Source organism: Saccopteryx leptura, chromosome 1 (genome assembly GCF_036850995.1).
Source record: "Saccopteryx leptura isolate mSacLep1 chromosome 1, mSacLep1_pri_phased_curated, whole genome shotgun sequence".
NCBI lineage: Eukaryota > Metazoa > Chordata > Mammalia > Chiroptera > Emballonuridae > Saccopteryx > Saccopteryx leptura.
The window spans coordinates 63446330-63458626 of record NC_089503.1 but is presented as its reverse complement, the minus strand read 5'-3'; the positions used below and the strand labels follow the sequence as shown (position 1 = coordinate 63458626).

The 12297-nt window shown below is 44.0% G+C and overlaps 1 protein-coding gene and 2 non-coding genes across 6 annotated transcripts in view; all 3 read left to right on the top strand.

The window, feature by feature from the left end:
- The window catches only part of ALG8 (ALG8 alpha-1,3-glucosyltransferase), a 30207-nt gene extending 18393 nt beyond the window's left edge, over positions 1-11814 (top strand). For 2 of the 4 annotated variants that reach the window (XM_066360700.1, XM_066360701.1), the window contains 5 exons: positions 2544-2683; positions 4339-4478; positions 8555-8652; positions 8962-9034; positions 11197-11814. In XM_066360700.1, coding sequence (XP_066216797.1) covers positions 2544-2683; positions 4339-4478; positions 8555-8652; positions 8962-9034; positions 11197-11428 — 683 coding nt within the window. In that variant the 3' untranslated portion in view covers positions 11429-11814. The remainder of the gene's footprint in view (positions 1-2543; positions 2684-4338; positions 4479-8554; positions 8653-8961; positions 9035-11196) is intronic. The other 2 variants (XM_066360702.1, XM_066360703.1) reach the window with 2 other exon arrangements.
- Positions 4812-5015, top strand: LOC136389773 (small nucleolar RNA SNORA74). Its single transcript, XR_010748347.1, has one exon. It is a non-coding gene; the product is annotated as a small nucleolar RNA SNORA74 (small nucleolar RNA).
- TRNAA-GGC (transfer RNA alanine (anticodon GGC)) lies at positions 9865-9940 on the top strand. The gene has a single exon. It is a non-coding gene; the product is annotated as a tRNA-Ala (tRNA).
- Positions 11815-12297: the final 483 nt, after the last annotated feature.

Below are 12297 nucleotides of genomic sequence, written 5' to 3'. Positions count from 1 at the left end.
AAAAGTTTGAAACAACCAATGTGGGATGAGATAATAAAGGCCACTTGCCTTGTCTGAGTCAGGCAACTGTTCTGACTAGCTTTGTATGTCTGTCTTCCTTAAAGATGTCTAACATGGGAAGTCTGTGGCAGATTAGGCAACTGTGTTTCAGGGAGACAGTTATTTCTTTGAGAATCAACAGGCTGAAGGAAAAGGGAAGAGGTAAATGACTAGAAAATATTTTGGTACTGTACATCTTTCCCACGTTTTACTTCCAGTGGCATCGGGCAGGCTGTCTTTTTAGGTCCTCAGACTGTCTGTCTGTCCTGTTACCTTGTTTGGGGTGGAGCTTGCAGCATCATACTCAGATTTGGTTCATTTAACCCTTCGAGTAGTGAATTTTTTTCATGCTCACCCCTGGAAGTGAGTTTAAAAAAGTAAGAAATTAATTCCAGTTACAGTTTTATTAACTTAAAATCATGTTTGTTTGATAACCAGTTTATGGAAACAAGAACATACATTTGCCTCTTCTAATGTTGCCTTACACATTTTTTTTTTCTTTTTTTTTTTTTTCTCCTTTCATTTTTCTGAAGCTGGAAACAGGGAGAGACAGACAGACAGACTCCCGCGTGCGCCCGACTGGGATCCACCCGGCACGCCCACCAGGGGCGAAGCTCTGCCCACCAGGGGGCGATGCTCTGCCCATCCTGGGCGTCGCCATGTTGTGACCAGAGCCACTCTAGCGCTTGAGGCAGAGGCCACAGAGCCATCCCCAGCGCCCGGGCCATCTTTGCTCCAATGGAGCCTTGGCTGCGGGAGGGGAAGAGAGAGACAGAGAGGAAAGCGCGGCGGAGGGGTGGAGAAGCAAATGGGCGCTTCTCCTGTGTGCCCTGGCCAGGAATCGAACCCGGGTCCTCCGCACGCTAGGCCGACGCTCTACCACTGAGCCAACCGGCCAGGGCCAACCTTACACATTTTTAAAGTTACGATCATACTCTGGATGGTCAGGAGGCACGAGGATGTACATGAACGTTTATACTACTCAAAGGGTTAATAGGTATTTCTTGAACTTTGATGTGCTGGACATAGGAATAAATTACTCATCATTACTGCCTTTAGAAACCCCAGTACAGTTGAAGAAATGAATATGTAAAAGATACAGTGCAGGCCCTGGCCGGTTGGCTCAGTGGTAGAGCGTCGGCTTGGCGTGCAGAAGTCCCGGGTTCGATTCCCGGCCAGGGCACACAGGAGAAGCGCCCATCTGCTTCTCCACCCCCCCTCCTTCCTCTCTGTGTCTCTCTTCCCCTCCCGCAGCCGAGGCTCCATTGGAGCAAAGATGGCCCGGGCGCTGGGGATGGCTCCTTGGCCTCTGCCCCAGGCGCTAGAATCGCTCTGGTCACAACAGAGCGACGCCCCGGAGGGGCAGAGCGTCGCCCCCTGGTGGGCGTGCCGGGTGGATCCCGGTCGGGCACATGCGGGAGTCTGTCTGACTGTCTCTCCCCGTTTCTAGCTTCAGAAAAATACAAAAAAAAAAAAAGATACAGTGCAGTGTGGTGAACACTAGATAGGGACATATACAAAGTACAACTGGTCCACAAGAAAATCAGCTTTATTTCTTGATTGAGGGGCTTTCTCAGATGAGTAAGTAAATTAGGAGTTAACTTTACAAAGTGAGTAAGCCACTCTAAGCAAAGGGTATATAGCCTATAAAAGGGACAGAAGTGTTGAGAATGGTGTCAGTTCACTGTGGGCAGGACCCATTTAACAAAATGGAGGTGATAAGTCTTGAGAGGCAGGAAGGGGCTAGATCATGGAAGACACTGTATGCCACGCTTAGGACTTTATCCTGGACGCAATGAAGGGTTCAAGGCTGGGGTGTGATATGGTCAGACCTGTATTTCAGAAAGCTTCCTTCATTTCAGAGGTGAGAGGAGGCTGCTGTTCATGTTGCCTGCCAGCAAGGTTCCTGCTAAGCTGCACAGACGTCCTGTTCCAATATAGGCAGCTGCCTTACATGGTATAATCTTAAGACCAGCAGTATTTTAGAAAAAATAGCACTGAATTAAGTTAATGAAATCTAAACTTTGAACTAGTTACAAGATTTCTAGCTTATTTTTTTCTCAAGGAACTTACTGATAAAATATGGTGTGTCAGGCCCTGGCCAATGGCTAAGTGGATAGAGCATCAGCCCAGCATATGGACATCCTGGGTTCAATTCCTGGTTACGGCCCACAGGAGAAGCAACCATCTGCCTCTCGTTTCCCCCCTTCTCTCCCTCTTCCCCTCCTGCAACCTCGAGTGTGGCCCCAGGTGCTGAGGATAGCTCAGTTGATCCAAGTGTCAGCCTCAAGTGCTAAAAATACCTCAGTGGATTCAAGCATAACCTCAGACAGGGTTGCTGGGTGGATCCCAGTCAGGGCACATGCAGGAGTCTGCCTCACTACCTCCCCTCTTCTCACCTAAAAAAAATATATATATATATATTTGGTATAATTACGATTATACCATTATATATGGTGTGTTGTTCAAAACAAAACCAAATAAAATGTCTACTTACTGTCTAGGTTTAAAATTGAAACTTCTTGATCCCAACAAGATTCCTAAGGCCTCAATGACAAGTGGTTTGGTCCAGCAGTTCCAACACACAGTCCTTCCCTCAGTGACTCCCTTGGCCACCCTCATCTGCACTCTGATCGCCATATTGGTAAGAATTCACACGTGGTACTCATTTCTTGAGTTTACTCTGCTTTGCTTTTGTGTGGCTGGTGAAATTTCACCTTTCATGTGTTCTGAGCTGCAGCAAAAATTCCATAGCTGTAACACTGCTATAGATTGAGGCATTTCCTAGCAATTCTTAGAGTAACTTTGAACACCATAAGGAAAGATTACAAGTAAAGCCCCTGTGAGAGAGATTCTCAGACCATGTTTTCATCCTGGGATGAGGAAAAGGAAAAGCCCACAGAGAAGGATTATGGGCCACAACGTGGAGAAAGAGGAAGACGTTTGTAGTAGGGACTTTCCAAGTTTATGTTTTTATCCACGGTTAACTGACCAAAACTCCAAGGTTGTCTGGACTGCATGGATATTTTGTCAAGATGAGGAGAGAGTTAACAATGGCTTTTTGAGCATCAGATAAGAATCAGTATGAGGCCCTGGCCAATTGGTTCAGAGGTAGAATGTTGGCCCAGCATGTCAATGTCCTGGGTTTGATTCCCAGTCAGGGCACACAGGAGACGTGACCATCTGCTTCTCCACCTCTCCTCCTCTTTTCTCTCTCTCTCTCTCTCTCTCTCTCTTTCTCTCTCTTTCTCTTTCTTTCTCTCTTCCTCCCCCTCTCCTCCACTCCTGCAGCCATGGCTTGATTGGAGTGAATTGGCCCTGGGCACTGAGAATGTCTCCATGGCCTCCGCCTCTGGTGCTAAGAAGAACTCAGTTGCTAACCAATGGCCCAGATGGGCAGAGCATCGCCCCCTAGTGAGCTTGTCAGGTGGATCCCGGTCTGGGCACATGCAGGAGTTTTGTCTGTCTGCTTCCCCTCCTCTCACATTAAAAAAAAAAAAAGAATCAAGTATGAGTCAGATGCTTTTGAAGACTTTATTCGTGTTTTTTTTTTTTGGTTTGCTTAGGGTGGGGTTTTTTTTTGTATTTTTTTTGGAGTTAGAAGCAGGGAGGCAGTCAAGACAGACTCCCACATGCGCCCGACCAGGATCCACCTTGCATGTCCAACAGGGGGCAATGCTCTGCCCATCTGGGTCGTTGCTTTGATGCAACCAGAGCCATTCTAGTATCTGAGGCGGAGGCCATGGAGCCATCCTCAGCGCCTGAGCCAACTTTGCTCCAATGGAGCCTTGACTGCGGGAGGGGAAGAGAGAGACAGAGAGGAAGGAGAGAGGGAAAGGTGGAGAAGCAGATGGGCGCTTCTCCTGTGTGCCCTAACTGGGAATCGAACCTGGGACTTCCACATGCCAGGCCAATGCTCTACCACTGAGCTAACCGGGTAGGGCCTTAATATATTTTTAGACCCAAAATATCTTTTGAGTTTTGGTAGTTTGACCTATAGGTTCAATGACAATGAATTAACTGATTACAAAGATGTGATAAGGAGTTATACTGGATATCTTAGAACTTAGTTATCATTTCTTATTGATTTTGGTGAATTATATATATCTGAATGCCTTTTTTTGAGTAGTTGTTTTTATGTTAATTTGGGGGGGACTGTTCTCAAAGTGATGAATTATTCCAAATTAATGGAGAGTAGTCTTGAGATCTGTACCTCAGAGATGATACAGATTGTGAACAGTATTTCTGTAATGCCTGTTTTAATGATACTGAAGTTTTATCTTTGCCTGTTGTTTCTAGCCCTCTATTTTCTGTCTTTGGTTTAAACCCCAAGGGCCCAGAGGCTTTCTCCGATGTCTGGTCCTTTGTGCCTTGAGCTCCTTCATGTTTGGGTGGCACGTCCATGAGAAAGCCGTACTCCTAGCAATCCTTCCAATGAGGTAAGCAGATAGCTCAGTCAGTCAGCATCTCTGGATATATCACAGTGATACTGCTGTTTTCTATATGATCTGTCCCTACTATTGTTTTCTATTTTTCCTATCCCTTCTTGACATGTTCTGTTGGGTAGGCAAAAGCAAAGATGTACAGGAACAGTTTTATACTAGGACAGGACAGGGGTGCTTAACTTGGGATACTCACAACCTATGAAGATTCTAAGTTATGCAAAATCCTGCATATTTTGGTGTAAGGAGTACTGTAATGAGTAAGAACCATGACACCAGGCTGTTAGGTCTGGATATTAAGTGGCAGCATAGTATAAAAAACACAGGGGCTCCAGCAGTAGTCAGCCGTCCAGACAGGACTGTTGCTGTGATGGTGTTACACTGCTGGGAGAGGAATGTGTTGTCCTTCTCCTCCAGTGGCCTCCGCCACTGTTCTGGTAGCATCAGGCACTGGAGCAAGGCAGAACTGTGCTTCCCTGAGAGTGTGCTAAGCACTCACTTTGGCTGCTTAGTTCTAGTGTGGGAGCAGACACAGCGTCCTTTCTCCCTGTTTCCTCTTGGTTTGCTTTTTCCTTCTTTGAGTATTTAGTTTTAATTCCTCTTTATAGTCTATAATATTTCATGTTTTGATTTTAAATATTCTAAATATATATATACACGTATACTTTTTCCTCAAAAAAAAAAAAACATTAATAGCTTGTTTGTTCATTATAATGGCTTTTTGTTTTTTTGTGACAGAGACAGATAGGAACAGACAGGAAGGGAGAGAGATGAGAACCATCAATTTTTGTTGCGACCTCTTAGTTGTTATTGATTGCTTTCTCATATGTGCCTTGACAAGGGGCGCTACAGCAGAGCAAATAACCCCTTGCTCAAGCCAGCAACCTTTGGGCTCAAGCTGGCGACCATGGGGTCATGTCTATGATCCAACACTCAAGCCAGCAACCCTGCGCTCAAGCTGGTGAGCCTATACTCAAGCCAGTGACCTCAGGTTTTCAAACCTGTGTCCTCTGCATCCCAGTCTAACACTCTACCCACTGTACTCCCACCTGGTCAGGCTGTAATGGCATTTTTAAAATGCATATTGGCCTCTAAACTTTTTTTTCCCAAAGTGAGAAGTGGGGGGCGGCAGACAGACTCCCGCATGTGCCCGACCAGGATCCACCTGGCATGCCCACCAGGGGGCGATGCTCTGCCCATCTGGGGCGTTGCTCCACTGTAACCAGAGCCATTCTAGTGTCTGAGGCAGAGGCCATGGAGCTATTCTTAGTGCCTGGGCCAACTTTGCTCCCATGGAGCCTTGGCTGTGGGAGGGGAAGAGACAGAGAGGAAGGAGAGGGGGAGGGGTGGAGAAGCAGATGGGCACTTCTCCTGTGTGCCCTGGCCGGTAATCAAACCCAGGACTTACACATGCCGGGCCGACGCTCTGTACTGCTGAGCCAACCGGCCAGGGCCGGCTTCTGTAAATTTCTTTATAAAATACATCAGACTGTCGGCCCTGGCCGGTTGGCTCAGCGGTAGAGCATCGGCCTGGCGTGTGGGGGACCCAGGTTCGATTCCCAGCCAGGGCACATAGGAGAGGCGCCCATTTGCTTCTCCACCCCCCCCTCCTTCCTCTCTGTCTCTCTCTTCCCCTCCCACAGCCAAGGCTCCATTGGAGCAAAGATGGCCCGGGCGCTGGGGATGGCTCCTTAGCCTCTGCCCCAGGCGCTAGAGTGGCTCTGGTCGCGGCAGAGCGACGCCCCGGAGGGGCAGAGCATCGCCCCCTGGTGGGCAGAGCGTCACCCCTGGTGGGCGTGCTGGGTGGATCCCGGTCGGGCGCATGTGGGAGTCTGTCTGACTCTCTCCCCGTTTCCAGCTTCAGAAAAAAAAACAAACAAACAAACAAAAAAAAAAACATCAGACTGTCATTCAGAGCCTTTATAGTTTTGATATATATTTAATAAGGAATTTCTTTGTTGCTCAAAAAAATCTTTATATTTCTATAAAGGAAAAGCCTTCCTTACTGATTTCTGAGGAGGTATTAAGTTTTTTAATGAAGAAAAACTAGCCTGACCTGTGGTGGCGTAGTGGATAAAGCGTCGACCTGGAAATGCTGAGGTCCCCGGTTTGAAACCCTGGGATTGCCTGGTCAAGGCACATATGGGAATTGATGCTTCCAGCTCCTCTCTGTTTCTCCTGTTTCTCTCTCACCTCTCTAAAAATGAATAAATAATATTAAAAAAAAAAAAAACTTAAAAAAAAAAATGAAGAAAAACTAGGAATTGGGCTAAATAGTTGCAATTGTGTTTTTTTAAGTTATTCTTTTTTTTTTCTGCCCTTGCAAAAACAAACAAACAAACAAACAAAAAAACACATGGGGCCTGACCAGGCAGTGGCACCGTGGATAGAGCGTCGGACTAGGATGCAGAGGACCCAGGTTCGAGACCCTGAGGTCGCCAGCTTGAACGCGGGTTCATCTGGTTCGAGCAAGGCTCACCAGCTTGAGCCCAAGGTCATTGGCTCAAGCAAGGGGTCACTCGCTCTGCTATAGCCCCCAGGTCAAAGCACATATGAGAAAGCAATCAATGAACAACTAAGGTGCCACAACAAAGAATTGATGCTTCTCATCTCTCTCCCTTCCTGTCTGTCTGTCCTTATCTGTCCCTCCTAACTCTCTGTCTCTCACCAAAAACAAAACAAAAAACGCCTGACCTATGGTGGCGCAGTGGGTAAAGTGTCGACCTGGAAATGCTGAGGTAGCCAGTTCGAAACCCTGGGCTTGCCTGGTCAAGGCACATATGAGAGTTGATGCTTCCAGCTCCTCCCCCCTTCTCCTTCTCTGTCTCTCTCCCTCTGTCTCTCCCTCTCCTCTCTAAAATGAATTTAAAAAAAAACCCCACACATGGGGTCATAACATCTGTGAAAATGAGGTTCACTGTTCCTTGTTAAGTGGTGTTAGCTAAGGTAAGGATTAAGTCCATTAAGCAGTAATACCTAACATAGGTACAGCATTGAGATTTTTCAGAACTGTTATTTTGGGGGTTTTCATTTTCTTTTTTCATTCCTCTTGAGCCTCATAACAACCTTTAAGATAATTAGGATAAATGAGTATCTTCCTGTCTTAATACCTTCAGAAACTAGGGCTCAGAGAGTTTAAGTGACTTATTAAAAGTCACACGGCTAGCAAGTGGAAGAGTAGAACTTACACCTGAACCTTATGCTCTTTCAGTGTACCATGATAAAAGAGTATTTTAAACGCAGGAGTGACCATTTTATATAGACGTATAATTGAAACCCTATAGATAGATGGTAATAGAATTAGCATTTTTCTTGAGATTTTAAAATCCTGGGAGAAATCATTTATGCTGTAAAAGAACATTAAGTAAATTTGTCAGGCCAGTATATGGCTTGTCAGGGTTCATTTAACAACTTGGAGTTGCCAAGTTAAAAAATAGAGCAAAATTTCTAGTATCTTTAGTTAGAATTATCATTGAATACCAGCAGGTGCAGGACATTGTCCAAGAGAAGAGCTATAGGGATGGAAATCAAACCCCAAGTTCTGTTTTCTGGCTACCCACCACTGGGCAGCTCTCAATCCCACAATCTCCCTTTCTTTGGAAAAGGCAATTATCCAAGGAAGGAAGATTGTTTTTTGAATATTCCCCGATCCAGCGTGGCACACTCCTCTATCAGTTGCTGAAGTTTTTTACTAAAAAATGAATACCCTTAATTGAATTGGACTTGTAGCAAAGATTAGTGTGTTATATTATGTTTAAGCCAGGACTCGTGGTGGCACAGTGGATAAAGTGTCGACCTGGGATGCTCAGGTTGCCAGTTTGAAACCCTGGGCTTGCCCGGTCAAGGCACATATGGGAGTTGATGCTTCCTGCTCCTTCCCCCCTTTTTTCTCTCTCTCTAAAAATGAATAAATAAGAAAAATATAAAATCAATAAATAAAAATTATAAAAATATATTTTATTATGCTTAAACCAGTTCTAGAAATGATAATAGATGCAATTTATTCCAGCTATTTGCATGTGTAAGTTTCATTTGTTGTTTTAAGGAATTATTATGAGAATTTTTATTTTTAGCCTTCTGTCCGTGGGGAAAGCAGGAGATGCTTCGATTTTCCTGATTCTGACCACAGCAGGACATTACTCCCTCTTCCCTCTGCTCTTCACTGCCCCAGGTAAGCAGCTTCTTTTTAGAGCAATAGATTTGGTTACAATGTTCTTTTCATCAGGGCCCAGAGATCAATACTATCGATTTAAACAACCTTAAAACCTCTGAGAAGGAGAGAGCGCATCCATTCTCTTAAGTAAAACTTGCAATCTGTCCCTAATTCTCAGTGTCTTTAGATATCACAGAAATGTGCAATTAAGCTCAGAAAGCATTACCTATACTATATAGCTGTGTCAGTGTGCTTATATTGCCGTTAGGCTCATAGACCTTTCTCTTATCAACTCAATTATCATCTGTATTTTTCTTCTTTTTACAGAACTTCCCATTAAAATCTTACTCATGTTGCTATTTACCATCTATAGTATTTCCTCACTGAAGACTCTATTCAGGTAATCCAAAAAAGTACATTTAAAATTATCTTTACTCTTGTGAAGTGTTTGCTCCTAAATGTGCAATAGCCTTTGAAAAATAATTTTTAGTAACAGTAATACAACATTATAAAAAAAATCAGCAAATAGAGGAAGAAATTACCCATAATCCTGTCACTCTAACATGACAGCGTAGGTCATATCTTCAGTTTGGGGGAATATTTAAGGAGGCACTACCTAGCTTAAATTAAAACCTTATATGAAGACTGAAAAATGGAATGTAAAATACACATTATGAGTAAAACCATATAAATACAGATGCATAAAACTAAAAAATGTAAAAATTCTTACATATCTTAGAATTATAGATGGAATAGAATCATGGATGGAATGTTTTTATTTAGTAAACTTTATGTAATGTTATCTGTATAACTTCTTTTTTTAAGTGGGAATAAAAGATAGACAGGAAGGGAGATGAGAAGCATCAGCTGATATTTGCTTAACTTTAGTTGTTCATTGATTGCTTTTCATACCTGCCTTGATTGGAGGGCTTCAGTCAAACCATTGACCCCCTTGCTCAAGCCAGCGACCTCTGGGTTCAGGCCAGTGACCATGGAATCATGTCCATGATCCTGTGTTCAAGCGGGAGAGCCTGTGCTCAAGTTACATGAGTTGCACTCAAGCCAATGACTTTGGAATTTCAAACCTCTGGGGCCTCAGCATCCCAGGTCGATGGTCTGTATAATTGCTAGTAAGGCAATCTGCATAATTTTTTAAAGCTTACTTATGGTTTGTATCTGATTGTGTTCATAAAACTTCCTGTTATTTAGTAATGTTAAAACTCATTTACGGCCCTGGCCGGTTGGCTCAGTGGTAGAGCGTCGGCCTGGCATGCGGAAGTCCCGGGTTCGATTCCCGGCCAGGGCACACAGGAGAAGTGCCCATCTGCTTCTCCACCCCTCCCCCTCTCCTTCCTCTCTGTCTCTCTCTTCCCCTCCCGCAGCCGAGGCTCCATTGGAGCAAAAGATGGCTCGGGCGCTGGGGATGGCTCCTTGGCCTCTGCCCCAGGCACTAGAATGGCTCTGGTCGTGACAGAGCGACGCCCCGGAGGGGCAGAGCATCGCCCCCTGGTGGGCATGCTGGGTGGATCCCGGTTGGGTGCATGCGGGAGTCTGTCTGACTGCCTCCCCGTTTCCAGCTTCAGAAAAATACAAAAAAAACCCCAAAAAACAAAACTCATTTACAACCATATGACCCAGTAATTCCACTCTTAGGTATATACCAAAAAGAATTGAAAACAGGAGCTCAAATAGATACTAGTATGCCAGTGTTCATTGCAATTATATTCACAGTAGCCAAAAGGTGGAAACAACCCAAGTGTGCAACAAATGAATGGGTAAACAAAGTGGTGTATGTTGTATGAATATTCAGCCAGAAAGAGGAATGAAGTTCTGGTATGTGCTACAATATGGATGAACCTTGAAAACTTAGGCTAAGTGAAATAAGTGAGACATAGAAGGACAAATATCTGTACAATTCCACTTACATGAAAGATCAAGAATAGGCAAATAGAGACCAAAAGTAGACTAGTGGTTATAGGAACGGGGTGAGAGAGAATGGGGAGTTGCTGCCTAATGTTTCCAGAGATTGTGTTTGGAGTGATGAAAACGTTCTGAAGTGTTGCTTTGTGTTATTTTTTGTCCTGTTTTTATTTTCTTTAGTGGTGAAAATATTTTGAAAGTGGTTAGTGGTAATGATTGTACACAGCTTTGTCAATATTCTCAATGCTACTGAAGTGTGTACTTTAAAATGGTAAAAATAAAATAACAGATTTGATGTTATTTTACCAAAATAAAAATTATGTATTATTTGCCATATTCTTACTTTAATATCACAGCATTCAGCCCTCTTTCCTCTTGCAAATGCGTAACTAGTTCTATCAGAGCTTCAGCTAAGTGACAGCATAGGTAGATGAAGATTGGGTACATTTGGATTGTTGAGATAACATAATGGTATATCATTGACAGTTTTTTCTAAATGTGAAATTTAATGTACTCTTTTGACTCTGGCTTTGGCTATACTTCACATCAAAACAGTGCAGGTGGGAAGTTTCAGCTGGGAAATGTTTGTAAAACCAGAATGACTCATCTAAGTCAGACCTTCCTCTCCTTTTTTTTTTTCAGGAAAGAAAAACCTCTTTTTAATTGGATGGAAACTTTCTACCTCCTTGGCCTGGGGCCTCTGGAAGTCTTCTGTGAATTTGTATTCCCTTTCACCTCCTGGAAGCTGACGTACTCCTTTATCCCTTTGTTACTGACCTCAGCGTATTGTGCAGTGGGCATCACATATGCTTGGTTCAGACTGTATGTTTCAGTACTGACTGACCTTACTGTCAGCAAGACAAAGAAGCAATGAATAAAGGAACTGCTTGGGTGTATTCCAAGCAATTATTTCATGGGAAATTAATCAGAACTTGGAAAAAGGTTGCTGGTGGCGTGAACCATTCAGTAGATCTGTTTGAGAACCATTCTTCCAGACTTGGCCTTGCCCAGCCTAGCAACCTGATTGTCACCATGGTGAGAAACCACTTGTCCTCTGTAAGCAGTGAAACTTCTGAAACAAATCTTGCCTCCCCCTGTTAAAATTGTCAGACCATTCAGTCTGCTGTGCTTGCTCCAGGAAAGGAGGGAGTCTGATAAACTGATTATTTGTAGCCTGTGACAATCATTGTCAGGCGGTAAAGCACAAGTAGAATCATGTGCTAAGGGAAATATAAATAAAGTACCATTTTGTATTTCTGCACTAAAGTGTTTTGGATCATTACCAGCTCCTACGTCTTCCTATTGGCATGTACTGTCCCTGTTCTGTATACCTTGTTCCAGGAGGTTGTTTTTCAGTGAAATGATACAATAAGTGTACTTACAAAGCTAGGGGAAATATTTAATGAATGGTTTGGCCTGTTAGCAGAGATAATAAACCACATCTCCTCTTACACTGAGTTAAGGATACTTGTACAGTTCATTTATTCTAACAGCAGCACTGCGGTTTTGATAAGGCCGGTTTTGTCATTTCTCAAACTTTCCTCATGTTACTAAAAGAAAGTGGTTTTAGCAGCCTGGTCTTATCCTTGCCCACCCTCAAGCATACTTCATACACATTTTTTATTCAGGACCCCAGTGCCTGAGGATGGCACTATGGCCTAGCCTCAGGTGCTAAAACGAGCTCAGTTTCTGAGCAACGGAGCAGCGGCCCCAGATGGGCAGAGCATCACCTGGTAGGGGGCA